The 23,587-nt window shown below is 41.6% G+C and overlaps 2 protein-coding genes across 6 annotated transcripts; one reads left to right on the forward strand and one right to left on the reverse strand.

The window, feature by feature from the left end:
* Window positions 1–144: 144 nt before the first annotated feature.
* LOC111967422 (cleavage stimulation factor subunit 2) lies at window positions 145–11,324 on the forward strand. 3 transcript variants are annotated; one of them, XM_023992417.2, is made up of 14 exons: window positions 145–252; window positions 1,676–1,754; window positions 2,298–2,467; window positions 2,633–2,769; window positions 2,960–3,079; window positions 3,292–3,414; window positions 3,643–3,742; window positions 4,500–4,559; window positions 7,244–7,343; window positions 9,350–9,708; window positions 9,916–10,040; window positions 10,120–10,194; window positions 10,504–10,663; window positions 11,020–11,324. In XM_023992417.2, the coding sequence occupies exons 1-13, from the start codon at window positions 171–173 to the stop codon at window positions 10,624–10,626; spliced, it is 1,653 nt and encodes a 550-aa protein (XP_023848185.1). In that variant the 5' UTR covers window positions 145–170; the 3' UTR covers window positions 10,627–10,663; window positions 11,020–11,324. The 3 variants fall into 3 exon arrangements, with proteins under 3 accessions (XP_023848185.1, XP_023848186.1, XP_023848189.1); XM_023992418.2 differs by having other exon boundaries at window positions 11,190–11,324; XM_023992421.2 differs by lacking the exon at window positions 4,500–4,559.
* LOC111967421 (cytochrome b-245 heavy chain) lies at window positions 11,323–22,335 on the reverse strand. 3 transcript variants are annotated; one of them, XR_011480315.1, is made up of 14 exons: window positions 22,074–22,335; window positions 21,675–21,770; window positions 21,310–21,420; window positions 20,956–21,040; window positions 19,119–19,264; window positions 16,808–16,989; window positions 16,591–16,717; window positions 16,384–16,476; window positions 16,035–16,276; window positions 15,638–15,800; window positions 15,214–15,360; window positions 14,980–15,104; window positions 14,554–14,807; window positions 11,323–12,378 (listed from the first exon to the last, which is right to left on the reverse strand). XR_011480315.1 is itself a non-coding variant. In XM_070444742.1 (13 exons), the coding sequence occupies exons 1-13, from the start codon at window positions 22,116–22,118 to the stop codon at window positions 14,681–14,683; spliced, it is 1,689 nt and encodes a 562-aa protein (XP_070300843.1). In that variant the 5' UTR covers window positions 22,119–22,335; the 3' UTR covers window positions 12,451–14,680. The 3 variants fall into 3 exon arrangements, 2 of the variants coding, with proteins under 2 accessions (XP_070300843.1, XP_023848184.1); XM_070444742.1 differs by lacking the exon at window positions 11,323–12,378 and having other exon boundaries at window positions 12,451–14,807; XM_023992416.2 differs by lacking the exons at window positions 11,323–12,378; window positions 21,310–21,420; window positions 21,675–21,770; window positions 22,074–22,335 and adding an exon at window positions 19,376–19,454 and having other exon boundaries at window positions 12,451–14,807; window positions 20,956–21,037.
* Window positions 22,336–23,587: the final 1,252 nt, after the last annotated feature.

Consider the following 23,587-nt stretch of genomic DNA (forward strand, 5'->3'; position numbering starts at 1 on the left):
TGGAAACGTTTAGCTCCTTTCATTCATTATATCAATGACTCCTCACTGCAAGGAGAAATGAAGGATGCGTTTGAAAATAGGTATTCAAACGAGGCCCACTCATAAACCGGATGGTGTTACACTTTAAAGTGTAGAATTTCCTTTTGCTACACCGTTATCATTCCCCGAAAATGGCGACTTTAGCAGCTGCTGCTGTTGTTGCTGCCGCTGGCAGAGATCCCGCTGTTGACCGTTCATTGCGCTCTGTATTTGGTACGTTTATTTATAGAGTAATACTAGTTGTTTCAAAAGTGTATATATGTCGGAGAATAAGTTAGTACTTATGTGACCGCTAGTCTAGCGAGCTGGCTAGTTTGCAAAACGCGCTACAGTAGCGTTAGCTAGCTTCCTTTAGCCGACGCGTTTTCACTGAAATGTTTCCAAGATCTGTATCAACATTATTTTTATAGTATGCCTCACGTTAGCTAAACTATTAATCTCTGTCAGTATCACGAAAGCTTAGCCAGAATCAGGGTTGACGGGAGACGTTGACATTATATGGCGATTCCTCTAAAACCATAATCTAGTTCACACGAAACTGTGGCTAACTATACATGTAAGGTAATCAGTCAATTTAAATTAATTCATTAGGCCCTAATCTCAGGATTGCACATGACTGGGCAGGGGCATAGCCATGGGTGGGCCTGGGAGGGCATAGGTCCACCAACTGGGGAGCCAGTCCCAGCCAATCAGAATTAGTTTTTCTCCACAAGGGCTTTATTACAGACATAAATACTCCTCCGTTTCGTTAGCTGTCCTGGTGGCTGGTCTCAGACGATCCCGCATGTGAAGAAGCTGGATGTGGATATCCTGGGCTGGCATGGTCACACTTGGTGTGGTTTTTAGTCCGGTTGGATATACTGCCAAATTCTCTAAAATGACATTGGAGATGGCTTATGGTAGAGAAATTAACATTAAATTCTGTGGCAACAGCTCTGGTGGATATTCCTGCAGTCAGCATGCCAATTGCATGCTCCCTCAACTTGAGACATCTCTGGAGTTGTGACAAAACTGCACATTTTAGTGGCCTTTCATTGACTCCTGCATAATGTGCACCTGTGTAATGACCATGCTGTTTAATCATCTTCTTGATATGACACACCTGTCAGGTGGATGGCTTATGTTGGCAAATGAGAAATGCTCACTAACAGGGATGTTAACAAATTTGAGCGAAATAAGTTTTCTGTGCATATGGAACATTTTATTTCTGAGATTATTTCAGCTCATTAAACATGGGGCCAACACTTTTTGTTTATTTTTGTTCAGTATAGTTAGTTTGCAACACAGGTTTACACTTAGCTAGCTATGTGTATAGCTAGTTAGTTATATATCTTGCTAATGGTGTCATAATAGTCTTGGTCATAATTATATCACATAGCTAGCAGTGCTGTCTGCAGCAGGTGGTTAGCTAGCTAGCTAATTTGCTGTTTGTTGTTTCACAGACAACAGTAATGGGAACTAACAGGTCTGGCGCTTCCAAAATCGTTAACTAGCCAAAGTCCTGCGATCCAGGCTGTGTACGCAATTTTTTTCAGTTAACATTTATTGTTATCTAGGTACCAAGGATTCTTGTATTCTATAAGTTTCTCTACAACTCAGTCAAATTGCTGACTGGAACTCTTACTCAATTTCCCAGTGGGAAACATTCCATATGAGGCCACAGAGGAGCAACTGAAAGACATTTTTTCAGAAGTCGGTCTCGTTGTCAGTTTTAGGTAAGTGAGTAGTCTTAGTGTCACTCTGTCTCCTTTTTACCCCATTAAACACCAGCTTTAGCCCCCAAAATATATTTACCAGCTTTCTGGTTGACCTATTTCTGAGAAACTTCCCATCACCAAAGGAGAATCTATAATCTGGAAGGCCTTACCAGTCGGTATGAGTTATATGTGTACGGTAAAATAAAAGTTGAGATCAGCATTTTACGAAGCGGGCTCTCACAAGTCCTGGTTCTCCGTAGTAGTTGCCAGGCGAGATGAATGCGCTGTCCCAGATTTTTGTTAACTATGGAAATGTTGGATATAAATGCTTATTTTCACACATTTTGTAACCTGTACCAACTGGTAAGGCATTCCGGATGGTAATTTGCCTTCTGTGACGGTAAAAGTTTATCGGAWGTAGGTTAACCAAAGAGCTGGTAAATGTTTTTGGGGATACGGGACCTAGCCTTCAGCGACATGAGCCCAGGTCTCCCCCGGGGGGAAGGGGCTGGCTTTTATGATACCTGTGAAAATGGTTTGTAAGCCTAGACTCTCTTCTAGGTTGGTGTATGATAGGGAGACAGGCAAGCCGAAGGGATATGGCTTCTGTGAGTATCAGGACCAGGAGACGGCCCTCAGTGCCATGCGGAACCTGAACGGAAGAGAGTTCAGCGGCCGAGCTCTCCGTGTCGACAATGCTGCTAGTGAAAAAAACAAAGAGGAGCTCAAGAGTAAGTATCCACTGTTGAGCGCTATTAACCACACTGCAGTGCACTATTAACCACTAAGAGAATTTGAAGAGCAGATGGGCCATGTTTTGCTGCTTCTCAATAATTGGCAGAGATGTTAGCTCTCAGCACGACTCTTAGGACATATCTTCTGTTGTCGTCCCCCAGGTTTGGGGACAGGAGCCCCCATTATTGAGTCTCCCTACGGGGACAACATCATGCCAGACGAGGCTCCGGAGTCTATTAGCAGAGCTGTGGCCAGTTTGCCCCCAGAGCAGATGTTTGAGCTCATGAAACAGATGAAGGTGAGTCTGTTCTCTCTATAGACTCTATGCACAGTGACTGCTGCTGTTTTCCCACTATCCTTGTATTGAGATTGTATATAATCACATTATAGCAGGATAGTCCATGCCTCGACGGTCATTTGTGGATAATCCAAAGACAAATTAATTGGAATACATTGGACTCACATTGTGGTGTAATTACCCCCTCCAGCTGTGTGTGCAAAACAGTCCCCAGGAGGCCAGGAACATGCTGTTGCAGAACCCCCAACTGGCCTTTGCTTTGCTGCAGGCCCAGGTTGTCATGAGGATCGTAGACCCTGAGATTGCCCTGGTGAGACTTGGTTATTCTGAAGTATTGTTCAACTTGGGGTTAGGTGGAAGCACCAGTGTTGTGGATGTCTTACTGACTTTAGAGCATAGCTGGTCAGAGGCTTTTCTCTTTGAGCATGAAGTCATTCAGAGCTGATATTGGTTGCACATGTTCTCGTCGAGAGAGGTGTCAACGTGTAACCTGGATGTTCCTTTGTTTGACCCCCACTGCAGAAAATGCTTCACCGTCAAACCCCAGTGCAGCCATTGGTTCCCAACAGTCAAGCTGGGCCAGTGCCTGTGGCAAACCAGCCTATTCCCCCGGCCAATGCTCCAGTCTCCCAGTCACAGCCCATGGTGAATCCACTTTGATGACACCTCACACACTGCTAGCAAAATTGTGTCATTTAATTAGAATTTAGATCAACTTAAGTCATCTGGCCGTTTTCTACATATATTAGATCAACCTACACAATCTCTAAAGCTAAATCTAGGATCCAGATTTAATATTTATTTTTTGATAATTGTTACACGATGCATGTCTGCTGTTCCCTGTGCTAATGTCTGGTTGTGTGTGCTGGTCAGCCGGGCATGCACATGAACGGAGCTCCTCAGATGATGCAGCCCCCTCCCATGGGTGGGGGACCTGGGCCCATGCCAGGACAGGGACCTGTGGGACCACCAGGTAAGGAGACACACACAGCCTCTCTGTATCTGGAAGTCAAAGGAGCACCCCTGTTGTGCTTCCCTTTGCCATTTCACCCCAGGCGGGATACAGCCACGTATGAGAATTCCTCAGGGAGGTCCGTTCTTATCGATAGGGGACAAGGTAATCTAACATACCTGTGTCTACAATTTAGGCTATTTAAAAAAATAAAAATGTTTGGCATCACCATCCACCCACCCACCCATCCATTCCTGGTCAGTGGTCCCAGTGCTTCAATTTATATATTTTCCAATTAAGTCTTTGCTTTATCACATTTTGCCCTCTGATTTTATTTTCATGTCTTCCTTTTCTCCATTGCTCTTTGTTGACACTAGGTGGCAGTGGGAACTAGTGGTTGAAGAGCTTCAGGCCTGGGGTTAACTCGGGTGGCGGAAATGCTCATAGCATTGCCATTAGAAACATAACTTAATGGATCAGATAGGATTGTCCAACTATGTAGATATCAATGAGACTTTTTTTTTTTTGGAGGGGGGTACTGAGGTATATTTCTTTCTGCAATATATTTGTTTAACATTTTCACCACTAAATGCACCTCATCTACTTCAGCCATCCATATCAGTTACGATTTAGTGCTGCTTTCTGTATGCTCTGAACTGTTGCTGTGAAGTCTGGTCTTCTCTCTGTCAGTGTGACATGTGATGGTATGCTCCTATGTGTTGCTGCTTTGCTCTCTGAGTTGTGTGTCTCCTGTTCTTTTCACTTAATGCTGGCTCAGGAAACCTCCAGCACTCACCCGTAGGATCATCTGGGCAGGCTGCTATCGAGCGACCTCAAGGTATCACCCTAACCCTAGGCTCCGGCCTGCCTCCTGAGACTCCAGCCAGGCAAACAGGGCTGTTATGATCTGGCTACAGCCTGACGACCGGGGCTGGAGCGCTCTTATGTCTTATATTTGCTATGTAAAACACAAGGAACTTTTGAGGGCAGAAGTTGCACGTCGAACTTGAGGAACATCTCACAAGAGCAGTAGTTGAGTAGGCGTCCTGTCAGAATAAATGCATTTAGGTCATTTATAAATGTTTTATTAATCTGACTGGTCATGCATAGGGCTGTTGCTGTGACCGTATTACCACCACACCGGCTGTCATGAAGGCAGTCAAATTCCACGTGACCATTTAGTCACAGTGATTAGGAATATCCAAGCTCTGATGCTGCTGGACATTAGTAGCATACCAAACTTGCTAACTGCCTGCCTGGTACTCAGCACTCTTGTCCCTCTAATCACTCTGACATCAATGCAAATGTAGTCAAATCTAATCAATCGCTTGATGAGAGCCCATGAGCTCATGTGGCGCAACATTTCTATATGCTATGCAAATGCATGAGAACAAAGTGATGGCCTCTAGTAAAGAGAGGAGGTTCCCATCAGCTTTCTATAGGCTTTAATATTTTTCAACTTTCCTAATATTAAGCACATTGCTTATTTTCATGATTATGAACCACAGGAAAAGCATCCTCCATTCGCTATTTACGTCCATAGATGACACATTTTTTCCCCCGCTGCCCCTGTTTTGATACAGGTGCATAATGGTACATTCTATAAAAAATAAATATAAAAAAAATTCACGTGTATATGCAAAGACAAGATTAAATCAAGATTAGTCGGAGGGGTGACAATATTAGCCTATCACTTGTGAATTATATATTATCACCTGTGAATGATGCCCATCATAAGAAACAATGCCTTTAAAAAATATATATATTTTTAAATCGATTTAAACATTTTTTATAAAAAAAATCTTCCGAATCATAGTTGCACACCTCATGTAGCCTAACTCATGGGCCTTTATGTTTGGTTAAGGTTTGTATCAACAAAAGGGGCCAGAAAATGTCTTAAAATTAATCACTTTAGGCTCTACACCCCTTGTAAAGCGGATTAACTGGCATACATAAACAGCGCGTGAGTTTAAAGTTTGGGGAAGATCATTTTCACCATTAAAAATGCACCTTTTTATAATAAAAGCATTACATGCATAATTGCATTTGCGATCACTTTTGATAATAGTATTTTCCTGCTAATGGAATATTCACGTTTATAGCCTACTACCATGTGCGCTTATAATGTGAAGAAATAGCCTAATAGTTGCATTACGGCCACAAAGGGGATGCCGCAGTAAACTTCTAGGTGTTATCAAGTGCTTGTCAGATTGTGACTGATGTAGTTTGTACACCCTGCCCAAAAAAACTAAGTAGAGCTCATGCCTTTCAAGCAACTTTTTTCAAATCCTCATGAGTCCCATCATGCAGCCTTACAATGTATAAAAAATCTAAACGTATAGCCCAATGTTTGTAGCGCAACTAAAGTTACATTAATAACTTTAAATTAAGCATATATGAGTACCTGTTTCTTTGTTAACCACTCAACACAGAATAGCACATCGCACTCCCTCAAATCGTTTTGGAGAAAATATCCTTTCTATTTTATACAGCTTTGTTCAATTGTGTTCTTCATACTATAAAATAATGCCATGGAATTCTAAGCAAATATTGTCTACTAAATGAACTAGTATATGGCATAGCCAGATCAGGACCTAACATAAGGACAACTGAGTATGCTATTCTGTTCTTCTGAAATAGACTACATTTTCTTCATATCGTGTTTCTTTAGACCTGTCTAATATAATTAATGGATTTATTGTGAAGGTGTAGGCTATAATTACATTGATTTATTAGACTTTTAAAAATGTAGATGTTCCAAAGATCTGTATCAGTGGCTTGTAGGTTGTGTAGATGCTAAATATTATGTTAATTAACCCGCTAAATATTATGTTAATTAACCCGCCACAACCATAGTCATGCATACAGTTACAGAAATATGGGTTTGCTTCAGGCTAACAATACCCATTGTTATAAAAACCTGTCATGTCATAGTTTGGGAGATGAGTTTGGTGCAACTGCAAATTATGACTGAATAGTCCCAAGGTACAAGGGTGATTTTAATGACTTGGGTGATTACTGTAGTTGCACAATGTTCCTTAGGCCCGTATGAACAAATATAAATTCCATTTGGAGGAATAGGATTAATGCATTTTTTTCTAGCACGTATCTGTGTTGTAGACGTTGACCTGCTGTTTTTGTAATTGCATGAGAACACCCCCGTGGTCTGTTTTATGTCACTAACGCATCTTCTGTTGACGTGACCAGACGTACAAGTAGGCAAACCACTTGAATGCAGATCATTTTCAAAGATGTGCCGTGCTCCTTTTGTGCGAGACCTCCCTCTTTGGTAGAGTACTACCCTGTTCCGCTGTCCCTCGGTCCTCTCTGTCTGTGGTGTGATGATGAGCGGTGTCGCTGCTGTGGTTAGTGTGACCTGTGGTGTCTGTGTCTGTCTGTCTAGTGTGACCTATGGGAGGGATGTGATATGACCATAGAATGAAGCATTAAGGTGTAGTGAGTGATGTCGTGTGGTGTCCCTCGTACATGTCTATGTTTGACTGATGTGTGTTCCCCCCTTAGGACCAGGTGGTATCCCTCCCAGAGGTCTGCTTGGCGATGGCCCCAACGACCCCAGAGGAGGAACCCTGCTCTCTGTCACAGGAGAGGTCATCGAACCCAGGTGAGGGAAGAGTAGGGCTGTGGCATATTCTGAGTCGTCCTTATGCTAGTCGTCCTTATGCTAGTCGTCCTTATGCTAGTCGTCCTTATGCTAGTCGTCCTTATGCTAGTCGTCCTTATGCTAGTCGNCTTATGCTAGTCGTCCTTATGCTAGTCGTCCTTATGCTAGTCGTCCTTATGCTAGTCGTCCTTATGCTAGTCGTCCTTATGCTAGTCGTCCTTATATCTTTAATACATTATAAGGCTGCATGTTTCAACGAATGGTGATTTATAAAAAAAAAAAAATTAAGTGTCATGAAAGGAAAGCACTTCGCACTGTTTCTTTTGAAGGCTGCACACACTACATCAGTCTCTCATTCACAATCTGACAAGCACTTGATAATATTCCCACGCACTATTCTCAATTTTAATCTGGTCTTTACATTAGCCAACTAATGTGTGGAATTATTTTAGATTTAGTGGCCAACCCCTTAAAAAAGTCTATAGTCTGCACTCGAATAGAGGTTACCTGGAACTTTTTCAATATGCCATGTAGGCTACACTGTTTTGTCATTCTGAATGTAATAAATATAGCAGCATGAGAAAGCTGGGATCCACTTATTATATAGTGGCTAATTCAAAACTGTTTTCACATGCGTTTGTGCAATGACTGGCTTATAAGCACACATTTCACTAGGCTCTGTAGGCTATGGGCTCTCAATTGGGATCTTGGGCCTATAGGCTACTGGTGCGTTCAAGACATCTGGAAAAATAAGAGGTCAAATCTTCAGGTCGGAGCTATAGAAAGAGGCCAGAGTTCCCAAGTTGAAATTCCGAGTTGGATTACCCCAGTTGTCTTGAACGCACTGAAGTCTGATATTTCCTAGTTTTGAAAGCAGCCTAATGTCCATTGCTCGTGTTTCTTGACCCAAGCAAGCCTCGTGAGAGCTAATTTCATCATAGTGCTTGATGGTTTTTGCGACTGCACTATAAGGAAACATTCAAAGTTCATTTCTTAAAGTAATGATGGACTGTCATTTCTCTTTGCTTATTTGAGCTGTTCTTGCCATAGTATGGACTTGGTCTTTTACCAAATAGGGCTATCTTCTGTATACCACCCCTACCTCGTCACAACACAACTGATTGGCTCAAACGCATTACGAAGGAAAGAAATTCCACAAATTAACTTTTTAAGAAGGCACACCTGTTAATTGAAATGCATTCCAGGTGACATCATGAAGTTGGTTGAGAGAATGTCAAGAGTGTGCAAAGCTGTCTTCAAGGCAAAGGGTGGCTATTTTAAGAATCTCAAGTATAAAATATATTTTGATTTGTTATTAACAATTTATTTTTGTTACTACATGATTCCATATGTGTTATTATATAGTTTTGATGTATTCACTATTATTCTACAGTGTAGAAAATGTAACAATAAAGAAAAACCCTTGAATGAGTAGGTGTGTCCAAACTTTTGACTGGTACTATAAGTATTCASTCCCCTGAGTCAATACTTTGTATACTGAACAAAAATATTAACGCACATGTAACAATTTTACAGTTCATATAAGGAAATCAGTCAATTGAAACTTTTGACTGGTACTGTATGTAAGGGTCTAGCCTATAGAAAGCTGATGGATCCTCTTTTTAATAGAGGTCATCTCAACTCTGTTTTCTCACGCCATTGCAGAGCATAGCCTATAGAAATGTTGCACAACAGGAACACTTTATTCCATGCATCAACTAGCTGAGGTTCTGACTCTCGCTGTGCAACAGGTCATCCTATTATTCTGAATGCCAGGGCTCTCGTGTTTTGATTTGATTTTCGATTTAATTTGTATTGAAGTCGGTGATTTAGAGAGACAATAGAGCGCTGAGTACCGGCGGTAATATGGTCACCGTAACAGCCCTAGGGAAAAGCCATAGACTCAGAAGCACCATTGTGTAGTTCGTCATTTGAATTAATCTGTTGCATTCTTATAGCACCTCTCAATGTCTGAATGACTCTTATTCCGTGTTCTTTGTGTCCAGTCGAGGAGGAGGCTTCATCGGGGCCCCCCCACCACACCAGGGGCCCCCCATGCACATGAACCAGATGGCTGGCGGGCCTCCTCTGGACATGAGGCCACCCCATGACATGAGGGGACCCCCCATGGGTGAACCCAGGGGCATGATGGGAGAGCCCCGGGGACCCCCCATGGGTGAACCCAGGGGCATGATGGGAGAGCCCCGGGGANCCATGGGTGAACCCAGGGGCATGATGGGAGAGCCCCGGGGACCCCCCATGGGTGAATCCAGGGGCATGATGGGAGAGCCCCGGGGACCCCCCATGATGGAGCAGCGGGGACCCCCCATGATGGAGCCCAGGGGACCCCCGATGGAGAACAGAGGTAACCAAATCACAGTATTAACAAGTCCAATTAACAACTTTTTTTTTTTTTTTTTTTTTTCCTCTTAGCAGACATTTTATAAAGAGCATTTTTGCCATCATTTAGAACTATGTACAAAACAGGTGGACAAGCGCCTGTGCTTAAACTAGTTAGGTCTGATCAGCAATGAATGAGTAACCTGGTGAGGAATGGCTGTTGTTTCTCAAGGTCGGGACCCCCGAGCGGTGGACCCCCGTGGACCAGTGTCGGGCCAGAGGGTGCCCACTGCACAAGGAATGCAGGGGCCCCCCCCTCACACCATGAATACTAATGCCCCTCCACCTGCCAGACCGGTACAGACTACCTACAGCTAAGTCTTTACTACAGTAGATGCTATGTCAATGAAAACTGCTCTAATAACTGTTTGTTCAGGGTCCTGGTACACCACAGTCCGGAGGTAGCTTCAGCCCAGGGCAAAGCCAGGTGACCTCACAGGACCATGAGAAGGTGGGTGTGGCTTGTCACTGGTTCACAATGACATCAAAATGCCTGGATAGATGGTAAACGATAATGGTTGATTGTCTGCTGTCTAGAGAAACTGGACTATCAAGATTGACATGGTCTGCACTACATTCTGTAGTTATTCCATGGAAAAATCTTAACATTTTCACTGTAAACTAGTTTTAGCTGATAACTATTTTTAAAGATTGGACTTTCCATCTCATCATGCTTTTTGCGGTCTTTTGTTCTCACATTACTGTTATTATCTGATCTGAGAGCAGTGTGGTTCACCAGTCTGTCTATGATGTTCTTCAGGCCGCCTTGATCATGCAGGTGCTGCAGCTGACCCCAGAACAGATCGCCATGCTGCCCCCAGAACAGAGGCAGAGCATCCTCGTCCTCAAAGAGCAGATCCTGAAGACCACCGGGGCACCCTGAATAACCCCACCCACACACCCACACCCATAGGCTCAAGGTAACACATGGGGTTTGTTCACAAAGATGTAACATTGCAGAACGTTCAGATGGAACTGTATGATGTAGAACATATATGCTAGACGGGCATTGTGGCATCGCTAGTCGTTGTATTTCTTTCTGAACTATTCAGAACAATTTTACATCACTGAACGCACTGAATTACCTCTCAAGTGAGGTAATTCCCCCTTTCCATGACGAGTGATGTGAGATTCCATTTTCCTTGATTAAGCGTTCTGTCTTCTCAGTGGCGATGTCAGCATGTTTTGCATTGTGGCTCAGTTGTGGAACACCCTCTAATTAATCTACACATGATCTCCCTGGAGAATACTGACCCTTCCTGGTTGTGTTTTCAAGACTGTCACAGGACCCCGACACCCCTCTCCCCCTGTAACCTCGCCGTTGGATTGATCAGAAGACGTCACCTCACTTCAAACATTTTGTAGATTGTTTTGTATTATATGGGCTTTTTTTAATGGAAGTTTGAAGTGTTAGTGATTTGAAAAATGTCTGTTATTCTTTTGAAGGGGAACACTTCATAGTCAGTTCAACTGAGAGAAGCGTTGCTGGATGTTACGTGATGCCCAACCCTTTTCATTTTGTGGCTGAAACCTGTTGCCTGTCTGGATATTTGTTCAATTAAATAAACTTTTCAAAAGATACTGTTCACAAATTTTTGCATGAATGTATTTATTCAGATGAGCTGTTGGTATGTACAGAAGAGAATTAAAGTGTCATTTTAGACTACAAAGTGATCTATTTGCTTATAAAAGCGACAGAATCAAGACAAAAAAGAATGTGAAATAATTGTGTAGGGTCAGAGAGAACATGGAGTCTTCCCTGTTACATAATTGTAAGGGAAGTACACTTCATAAGAACATAATTCCTATCTGATTTGGAACACATTCCCTGGCTGACTGGCAATGCCTCACCCTCCTTTCCTTCCAGTCATGTCATTTACAAGGAAATGGAGATTGATTATACTATAGGGCTTTAATGTAGGAGTATTGTGTCCTTCTGTGGCCACACCCCTTGAAAGCACAAAACAACACTTAAGCATCTAAGGTGGGTGTATCAGTTATCTTGCCCAAGCTACCATTTCTGTAAAAGAAAATTAAAAATATTCGGTACATTGGCAGTGTACATTTTGTTACACCCCCATAAAGTAGTGTAGAAATTGCCCCCAAGAAGAGTGACTTTGATTTCTCTGCTATCTAGAGAAATCTTATTTCCCTTATCAAAATCTCCAATATTTAGATAATGTGGGGGGCAAACAAAATCCAATGGTTAGCCTGGGCCACATGTAACACCACTCCATCACAGGTAACCTACCAAACAACTCCCTACACTTTAGTGAATATCTTACTCATCCATGTGTCATTTAATGGCAATCATTTTAACAAGATGAGCTATTCTGTACAAAGGTCTTCGATTATTAACAGTAAGTGACTTCATACATCATGATTCATTGTGAAAAGCGGGAAGCAAAGGAGCCAGCCAATCCCTGAGTAGTGCAGATATAACAAAGCTTTTGTCTCTGTGTGCAAGGCTTGTTGGTTTTCTGTAGAAGAGGTAGAATCTAAAAAGGTATTCAAGTTATGTAACACACCCATATAGTCACTGAGGCAGCCAGCTTTCAGTCCAAGATTTATGCCCCCAACTTTTTGCAGACTTTTCTGAAAGGTATCAACTCCACCATGGCTTGTTGACCAAAGCCTGTAGGGAAATGAAAGGGGTTTTTCTAGTAAAGTTCTGGCTAGCCAGTTCAAATAATTACTAGAACATATCTGACGTTTTGAGTTCAACTGTAGCCAACTTTTTATTAACCATAACAGGAAAATTTAACACATTACAAGGTAATTATTTACAAGTATGGCGAGTTTCTAACTTACTGTTTGTCAGTGGTGTAAAGTACTTAAGTAGTACTTTCAAGTATTTTTATTTAAGTTGTTTTTTAGGGTATCTTTACTTTACTATTTATATTTTTGAGTACTTTTACTTCACTACAATCCTAATGACAATTATGTACTTTTTACTCCATACATTTTCCCTGACACCCAAAAGTACGTGTTACATTTTGAATGCTGAGCAGGACAGGAAAATGGTCTAATTCACACACTTATCAAGAGAACATCCCTGGTCATCCTACTGCCTGTGATCTGGCGGACTCACTAAACACATGCTTTGTTTGTAAATGATGTCCGAGTATTGGAGCGTGGCCGTAGCTATCCGTAAATTTAAAAAACAAAACAATGCCGTCTGGTTTGCTTAATATAAGGAATTTGAAATGTATACTTTTTGATACTTAAGTATATTTTCACAATTACATTTACTTTTGATACTTAAGTATATTTAAAACCAAATACTTTGAAACTTTTACTCAAGTTTTGACTTTTACTTAAGTCATTTTCTATTAATATATCTTACTTTTACTCAAGTATGACAATTGGGTACTTTTTCCACCCCTGCTGTTTGTGAATGTGAACAAATGAAAGCAGTGCATTGCAGTTTGTCCTATCGGAGAAATGTAAAAATGATCAATAGAGCGCAATAGTAGTGGTGTCTTTTGTAGGCACTAACAGAGGCTGAGTCCACCATGGCTCGTTGGCCAACACCTATGGGGAAATGTGTTTTGGGGGGATAAATGCTGAAAATAAGGTCTGTGGTAAACACAGGCTTATGAGATCGTATACGTTTTGTTCTATGAGATAACTTTCATCAGCAAACATACGTTTTTGTGAATTTTGAAGCATTTATGTAATAAAAATTACAACAAAGCACATTAAGGCTGCAAGATGCATTAAGGTCATGTTAACTGACTGATAATATATCATAGAACAAAATGTATAAGATCTTCTAAGCCTGTGTTAACCTCAAACCTAATTTCTGGCATTCATCCCAAAACCCTATTCTTTCTCCATTAATTTTCCCCATAGGAATGACTGAATGAACCAGAAGTTTAACAAAGATTTTTTAAACTAACCCAAGATGGACCACAGCCTGTCATTTCCACTGGGAACAAATGAGTCATAGTGGGCAGAACAAGGAAGGAGGTGGGCAGAGCCAAGCACGAGCTAGTGAGATCCTATTGGTGCATTCTAACAAACATTTGCATATTTCCGTTAGGGAACGCCTACTCTGCGAAGTGCGTGTGTGCAATAACTCAATTCACCTTTGCGCTCCTTCTAAACAACACAATTTTTTACAACTTTGGCAAAGGGTAAAATCTACAAAACTTAGTCCACTCAGTTCGTAACAGATTATCTTTTTGGAACATAAAACTGTATTGAGATCAAATGTTTCATCGATGTGAAAATGCGAGAGAATTTCAGACAAAATCCATCTCATTCCATCTTCTCCCACTGATAGCCACTGGGCGTGGAAATGCCAAGGGGATGCTTACACTACAAACTGGCGAGCTCAATGCTGCTTGCTGCACCAGGTTATCATGACAACGGTCGCAACAACATGGTCAAAGTTGAATGTGTCTTGCTCAGTTGCTGCCTAAGTAATTCCTATAATAAAATATGAATGCCGACAAGAAACGTGGTAAAGATGGGGCTGTTTGAAAGGGGATCATATAAACATTGTCCAATTGTTTTTACAGGCAACATACTGTGGTGGGCTCCCAAGTAGCGCAGCGGTCTAAGGCACTGCATCTCAGTGCTAGAGGTGTCACTACAGACCCTGGTTTGATTACAGGCTGAATCACAACCGACCGTGATTGGGAGTCCCATAGGGCGGCGCACAATTGGTCCAGCGTCGTCCGGGTTTGGCCGGGGTAGACCGGCATTGTAAATAAGAATATGTTCTTAACTGACTTGCCTAATTAAATAAAGAAATAAAAAAAATACTGTGAATCCTATGTGAAAGAAATATTAGACAACGTACCAGGATTGGTCATCGTTCATTGTGTTCAGATGAATGGTCTAAAAACATCTCTGTTGCCAACATTTTGGAAGACCAAAGATACAGCTTTTCCTTCAAGTGGAGCAGATTGTTTTGCTCATTGTTTTGCTCAGAAGTTCTCCTTGTTGAAGTAGAATTTGGTCTTTCGGGGATCGACATCCGTGTATTTGACACATTTCTTTGACAAGACAGTAGCCAAGACTGCAGGGCCACATAAGAATGTGCCCACCACTGACCTGTGGACATTGATAAGAGACCAAAATATATAGTCATTTAGTCAATGTAGGGTACACACCAAGCTATATGTTTTAGAAGTAATACCACTGCTATTAACTACCAACTGCAATGTCCAAAATGGATTTATAAGGGGAATACTGTCATGTCAAAATGTGTTGTAAACAAACTTACGTTGGATTCTCTTTGCGCACTTGTTCAAACTCCTTATCCCAGTTGGGCCTGCCGTAGTTGGTTTTCTGCTTCAGACCAGTGACCACATCTGTGTCCGCATCCGCATGAACCATCACATGGTTTGCCTATGGGGAAGAAAGATAGTGAACAGACGCTACCACAACTACTGCATGTCTCACAGTGGAATATGGTAATACAGATTGTTGGTGGGTGTATGTATGCTGCCTCACGTACATGGCTCTGATCCCATCCAGTGAGGTAGAGTTTGTAGGTCAGGAAGCTTCCCATGCCTCTTTCCTCCATCTCCCTCTCCAGCAGCTGCAGCAGATCTGCAAACCACTCAAAGGCATGCGTCTCTCTGCACAACCAATAGAAGTAGATCTGCAACCAGGAAGTAAACATGAGAATGTGATTTCAAACAAAGGCATGACATGCCATGCTGGCAACAGTCCATGAAAAATGAGCATGTTCACATAGAAAGAATCCAAGGTTTACGTGACCCTTTGCTTAAGAAACAAAAAATGCTTTGTGTCAGACAACATTCAGGTGCATCATGGAATCTTTCCACTTTGTAAACGTGCTAGACTGGTTAGCAGCATTAAAGCTGTCTGGTTAGTCACTTCAATGGAAAGCCATAGAGTATCAATGTGTTCCCTACCTTTCTGGTGCGTAGCTTTGGGTTGGAGTCTTTGAATTTGTACCAGATGGACTTGAGGATGGAGGCGAAGGGGGTGACTCCAATGCCAGCGCCAACCAGCATGGCAACCTCGTAGTCAAACACATCCTCACTGGCCGTACCAAACGGTCCGTCTACACCCATTCTGAGGGACAGGTCAAAGGTCGAGCAATGGCAAACAGGAAGGGAGGGCAGAAAGATTTGACCAGCTAAGCCTAATTCCTATGCATTCAGGAATGGTTTCCAATTTAAAATCTGTGCATGTAACTTTATCACAGAAATTCTGCATTGATGCGCCTTATCCTTATCCACTGAGCTGAGGATCTTGCTGCTACAGAATAAGCCATTGTCTGCTTTTCTATAAAGAGGAGTAAATTACTTGGGTCCCTCAGCCCCCTCAGGAAGCTGCTCCACAATGCTGATTAGTTTCTGGGTCCAGTCGCCCACGGAGCGGATGTGCACACTGAAGAAGTCCTCCTCGGGGGCCGAGGTCATGGTGAAGGGGTGCCACTCCAGCTGGGAGATGGCTGGGCAGTTGAGGAAGACATACTGACCCACGTCCATCTTGAAACCGTTCTTCACCAGCTGCAGCTCCAACACTTTGGATGGTCGAATAACTATCTAAGAGAGGAGAGTTGTAGAGACAGATGTTGATTATCTGTTAATGGAATGGAAAACACAATTATTGTCAATTACAAAGAAAATGTACTTGTTACTGCAGTGCACACCTTTCTGTATTTGACGGTCTGCATGTAGCGGATGAAGCGCAGCAAGCGCTCGCACACATAGAGGATCATGGGACCGATCACCCACATCCAGGTCTGTAGGGACAAGGGAACACAGGATATACAGTTTCTGAGACAATTCTCTTACCATGAGGCCTGGTATTCACAGAAGTTATTTTGGGTTGTAGGTGTCATTGAGGAATCTCTTACCTGTGGGAACCCCCCTGCAAACTGGGGAACGGGACACTCCTGAATCTTCCCCCAGTCATCTATTCGATCTTTACAGAAGGTGGCATTATGTGGTGGATTGGTGGTGGTCTGACTTCGCACGATGCGTCTGTAGACAAAGGACAAGGCCATTTACTCTTGATCTAAAACAAATATTTCTACATTAAATTAATGTGAGCTGGGACTGAGAGAGCCTTACCCGGCTCCATGGATGACCAGCCCAGCGAAGAAGACGATGAAAAGGTGGTGTGTGAACCAGAAGACCTCGAAGTAGCTGCGCCTGATGACCTCCATGGATGAGGTGATCATGAGGATGAGTGACAGCGTGATGATTACGCCTGTGATCCCCGCGACGGTGGTGAACACCAGGAGGGTCGGCGTCTGAGACAGAAGGAGCCAATCAGAATACACTCAAGTCAGTTACATTACCTCTATGCCTATGCCTATAAGACATCTAAAATTACTCTGTGCCAGGTGTTTTTTCTGATGACCAGACCTGACTAGTAAAACCTCTGTGCCTTAGTTATAATAACATACAAAGCATTATAATACAGTACTATATATATATACAGATGAAGTCGGAAGTTTACACACACTTAGGTTGGAGTCATTAAAACTCGTTTTTCAACCACTCCACAAATTTCTTGTAAACAAACTATAGTTTTGGTAAGTCGGTTAGGACATCTACTTTGTGCATGACACAAGTAATTTTTCCAACAATTGTTTACAGACAGATTATTTCACTGTATCACAATTCCAGTCGGTCAGAAGTTTACATACACTAAGTTGACTGTGCCTTTAAACAGCTTGGAAAATTCCAGAAAATTATGTCATGGCTTTAGAAGCTTCTGATAGGCTAATTGACATCATTTGAGTCAATCGGAGGTGTACCTGTGGATGTATTTCAAGGCCTACCTTCAAACTCAGTGCCTCTTTGCTTGACATCATGGGAAAATCAAAAGAAATCAGCCAAGACCTCAGAAAAAAATGGTAGACCTCCACAAGTCTGGTTCATCCTGGGAGCAATTTTCAAACGCCTGAGGTACCACGTTCATCTGTACAAACAATAGTACTCAAGTATAAATACCATGGGACCACGTAGCCGTCATACCACTCAGGAAGGAGACGCGTTCTGTCTCCTAGAGATGAACGTACTATGGTGCGAAAAGTGCAAATCAATTTCAGAACAACAGCAAAGGGCCTTGTGAAGATTCTGGAGGAAACAGGTAAAAAAAGTATCTATATCCACAGTAAAACGAGTCCTATATCGACATAACCTGAAAGGACACTCAGCAAGGAAGAAGCCACTGCTCCAAAACGCCATAAAAAAGCCAGACTACAGTTTGCAACTGCACATGGGGAAAAGATCGTACTTTTTGGAGAAATGTCCTCTGGTCTGATGAAACAAAAATAGCCATAATAATTTGGCCATAATGACCATCGTTATGTTTGGAGGAAAAATGGAGATGCTTACAAGCTGAAGAACACCATCCCAACCATGATGCACGGCTGGTGGCAGCATCATGTTGTGGGGGTGCTTTGCTGCAGGAGGGACTGGTGCACTTCACAAAATAGATGGCTCATGAGACAGGAAAATTATGTGGATATATTGAAGCAACATCTCAAGACATCAGTCAGGAAGTTAAAGCTTGGTCGCAAATGGGTCTTCAAGTGGACAATGACCCAAGCATACTTCCAAAGTTGTGGCAAAATGGTTAAGGACAACAAAGTCAAGGTATTAGAGTGGCCATCACAAAGCCCTGACCTCAATCCTATAGAACATTTGTGGGCAGAATGAAAAGGCATGTGCGAGCAAGGAGGCCTACAAACCTGACTCGGTTACACCAGCTCTGTCAGGAGGAATGGGTCAAAATTCACCCAACTTATTGTGGGAAGCTTGTGGAAGGCTACCCGAAACATTTGACCCAAGTTAAACAATTTAAAGGCAATGCTACCAAATACTAATTGAGGGTATGTAAACTTCTGACCCACTGGGAATGTGATGACTGAAATAAAAGCTGAAAATAATCATTCTCTCTACTATTATTCTGACATTTCACAAGTGGTGATCCTAATGACCTGACAGGGAATTTTTACTAGGATTAAATGTCAGGAATTGTGAAAAACTGAGTTTAAATGTATTTTGCTAAGGTGTATGTAAACCTCTAACTTCAACTGTTGTGTGTGTACATATATATATATATTTATAATATATATATATATATATATATATATATATATATATATTCCAATGGCCAATAGCTGCTAGGGGTAAAATCTATGGTGGAAAGCTATTTAGGGGGCTGTCAATGTTTTGACCTCTAGCTGAACCAATCCTCCCATAAACATGTGTAAACTGATATTTTAAACTGTAGTACTTTGTGTTTTAATTGTTTGAAACTTTATATACTGCTTTTTTGACCAGGTCTCTTGCAAAGGAAATGTTTAATCTCAATGAGACCAACCTGGTAAAATAGAAATCAAATCAAAAAAAAAATTGTAAGCCGTACAGTGGTTGTAGAACGGATTGGGTTCAGGAAGGTGGTGTTTCCTGAGTCATCCAGGCTGGACAGGGCCGTGCTGAGGTCATCATACTCCCCAAGCCTGCTATTATAGTACCACTCCACATTCAGCAAATGGGCAATGGTGTGAACAGCTGCAGAAAAACGAGGAAAAGAAAAGGAAAAGAAAAACGAGGAAAAGAAACAGCAACATTTAGGACAGAGAATAGAGATTCATCATATTTGTTCAACAGGATAATACACACCCAAATTTGACATCCATTTAGGTCAATGAAGGTTAATTAGTTGGTCTCCGCAGCAATGTTCCAACATCTAGTGGAAAGCCTTCCCAGAAGAGTGGAGAATGTTATAGCAGCAAAGGGGGGAACAACTCCATATTAATGCCCATGATTGTGTAATGAGATGTTCGATGAGCTGTGTCCACATACTTTTGGTCATGTAGTTTATCTTGAGTAGTACATCTAAAGATACTGGAGGAATAATGTTCCCATGTTCTAATGAAAGTGTCACACACAGTGCTGTGAAAAAGTATTTTCCCCCTTTCTAATTTTCTCTACTTTTATATATTTGTGATACTAAATGTTATCAGATCTTCAACCAAAACCTGGTATTAGATAAAGGGAACCTGAGGGAACCGATAACACAACAATTACTTACTTATTTCATTTATTTCATAAACAAAGTTATGTAACACCCAATTGCCCCCTTACACACATCCAGGTCCTGAGACAGAAAAGCATCCCCAAACCATCACACTACCACCACCATACTTGACCGTTGGTGGAATGCAGTGTTTGGTTTTCGCCAGGCATAATGGGACACCTGCCTCAGGATCTGGACGACTTGCCTTAATAGAAGGATCCATGAATTCTGCTCTGTATCAGATAATTCTACAGAGGAATGTCAGGCCATCCGTCTGTGAGCTGAAGCTAAAGGGCAACTGGGTCATGCAGCAAGACAATGATTCAAAATACACAATCAAGTCTACAAGAAAATGGTTAAAAAGCAACAACAAAATATATGTTTTGGAATGGCCTAGTCAAAGTCCAGAACTAATCCCAATTGAGATGTTGTGGCAGGACTTGCTTGAAAACCGACAAATGTCACTGAGTTAAAGCAGTTCTGCATGCAAGAGTGGGATAAAATTCCTCCACAGCGATATGAGAGACTGATCAACAACTACAGGAAGTATTTGGTTGGAGTCATTACAGCTAAAGGTGGCACAACCAATTATTGAGTGTAAAGTGGCAATTACTTTTCACGTAGAGGCATTGAGTGTTGCATAACTTTGTTAATTAAATAAATAAAATAAGTATATATTTTTTGTTATATGTAAACTCAAGTTCCCTTTATTTAATACTAGGTTTTGGTTGAAGATCTGCTAACATTCAGTATAAAAAATATGCAAAAGTAGAGAATCAGAGAGGGATACTTTTTCACGGGACTGTATGTTTTCTAAAGGCTGGGCTGTTTCCTTTGTCCTTCTTGAGACAGACTTTGTGAGAGCTCTAGTCTCTCCGAGGTCAGGACTTTCCCATATAATACAATACACCCTAAGTCAATATTTAGCTTCAGTATCCCTTTATCTAGCATAAGTCAAGGGGTGAAAAAGACAAAGATAGATTTATTATCGCATATGCCTTCACCACAATGAGAAAGTGTTATATTTTGTGGTGACTAAATAAAACTGGTAAAAATGTCACATAAATCTTGCATGCTTCATAAGTACTGTTAAATAAAATTGAGTAGAGTATGTATCTCTGCAAAAGGCTTCAGGTTAGGGGTTTTCAGCTGGTTATCTGACCAGCAAGCAAGTGTTCCATACCTGTCATCAGCCCAATCATGTAGGCCACCAACTTGTGGAAACTGATATTTTTGTCCAACTGTTTCCTCATAGTTCGCCCACAGCACTAAAACAGCATCACAAGAACGTTCAAGAAAAATCATAATGAAGATTACAATCAAAGTCAATTAAAGGCCATGAACCTTTATCATCTATTAGAAAAACAATTCAACTATACAAGTCTGTTCCGTTATAGGTGGCATCAGACAATATGACTACATAGTCATTTACAGAACACAGGGAATTACAGCCACAATATTCTCTGATGACAAATTAGACACTTGCACAATGAATGTCCCCACCCTTGGCCCAGCCCCTGGCACTAGAAAGTCTTACCATGAAGGAGCCGCGAATGAGAGACAGCAGGTTACGACACACGGGCAGCAGAATCAGCAGGCAGTTGAAGTTGAGGACGGCTGCAGGGGCTCTGGCCCAGGCCAATGCAGACTGAAAGCCCAAAGACACCCATGTCAACTTGTGTAATGTGTTATCCTATACATACTCTCTTTGACATCTGTCCTATCATTAGGAATGGTGTAAGCTACAGGTAGAACTCAATTAAAACTGCAATTATATAGAATAAAAAAACTCAACGGACATCGGAAAATTGCATACTTGTCCTATTTAAGTCAAATGCATGAATCATTGAGCACGTACTATGTTTATACTACCTAAGGCCTAAATAGTATGGTAAGACTCACCCCTAAAATGTGGCGTGTGTAGAAAAACTGATCCCCCAAGTCGTAGAAGAAATAAAACCAAAGGAACAGGAATATGTTGATGGCCATCCAGACCACCTGTAAATCCAGCCAGGAGGAGGTCATTACCCAAACAGCAGGATCGTGACTATTGTATGTTATTTAATTGTATTTTTTACTCTTAAAAATAACATATATTTTAGGGTTTCAGTAAGGATAACCCTAGTTATATTATATATTTTGCGCATTTGGAGAGATATTGCGCATCTGGGTCATCACTCAGATGGGCTTTGTCTGGCAGTCCAGATAACAGCCCAAATAAATGTATCTCATTCTTCTACCTTATACAATAACTATAGACTACACTGTCGAAGATGATTAAGGTAATAGTCATGTTCTTACCAGTATGAAGGATGACAGTCCATGGTTAATGATCCAGTTGCCCATTTTGAAGGACTTTCGCCATCCACCAGTGACGCTACTGGTCTTTACATCGTTACCTGTTGTTTTTATACAGCGTATGTTCACACCCCGCCTATTTAACGTCAGTCACTAGTCCAAGTTATGACATGAGGAAAAGTACAGTCCATAAAATTGCATTACTCAAGGAGTAAAGTAATCCTTTGTGTTTGTTGAAAGCGAAATATCAGCATGCCATTCCTCACGTCTGTGGAATGAGGAAGAATTGTATTTTTTTGACTGAATGTAGCTGGCTCTTGGGCTCCAAGATGAGGGCGGTTTTTTGAACAATTGAGAAAGAGCCAGACCGCCCAACTATATCCATCTCTGTCTGCATCTATAGGCCTCACGTTAACTTTCCCATGGCTCTATATGTTTTTTGGAAAGCAATATCAAGGGTACTAGTACATTTTTTAAAGACAAAATATGATTTATATTACATCATTTTAAAGTAAAGTAACAATGCAGTGGTTAAGGCACTATCTTCATATATTCTATAATACTTTCGAAAACAGTGGCGTACCGCAGTTTCGTGGGCCCAGCCAGGTCTGGTTCATCCCTATTGTTTAAGTGAAAGACAGACAATTTATGTCAGCCGGGCAAGTTGAGCCTGCTCTGTGGTTGTCCCATTAGGCAGGGGATTTTTTAATAMGTTTTTTTACCTGCTACACTGGAATAGTAACTTTTGGTCAGGGTGAACAGAGCGCGAGCCATTTAATCCTATTGCTCTGGCCGAGATACTGTACACTGGGCTGCCTGTGTAAACGCAGCCAAAGTGATAAATCAGTTGCGAAACGGTTTAATATGGGCTATGATGAAAACAGAGTTTTATAATCAGGTCATATAGTTTTAAAGTCCTGGAAAAACACCTTGCCCTGTAGGGAGGATGTAAACCCTGTAAAACTGCATAAACCGTGCACTTTTTCATATGAATTATATTTTAAAACTAGACTAACAGGGGACTTCCCATTACACAGGCAACTGTGATTAGTCAACTAACAGGGTTGTGCTTGCAACATGTAGGCCCAGGAATGGGAATGACCTGCGCCCAAAACCCTTAAGTTGCATCCGTGTGTAGGCCTATATACAGTCTAGCCTGTCATTACTATTTGTTGATTTGATTTATTCGTCAATAATTTTGGATTTAAAAGGCCTAGGTATCCTAGCCAACCGAAGTTTGAATATAAACCACATTTTATCACATTCACATTTTATCTTAACACAGATCAATTGGCTTAGGCTATAAATACAGTATGATTGATTTGCAGTTGTTTTCAGTTTTAATAGCCCATCTGCCATAAATTGTCTGTCTTTCTCTTAAACAATGGGGATGAACCAGAAAGATAAGTTCCAGGCTAGGTCTACTGGAATTCCTTCCAGTTTTTCACCAACAAAACAAAAATATATCTCTCTCTCAGCTGGGCAACTTTAGAGCAGGCTCAACTTGTCCAACGGCT

The sequence above is a fragment of the Salvelinus sp. IW2-2015 genome, linkage group LG8 (genome assembly GCF_002910315.2).
Source record: "Salvelinus sp. IW2-2015 linkage group LG8, ASM291031v2, whole genome shotgun sequence".
Taxonomy (NCBI): domain Eukaryota; kingdom Metazoa; phylum Chordata; class Actinopteri; order Salmoniformes; family Salmonidae; genus Salvelinus; species Salvelinus sp. IW2-2015.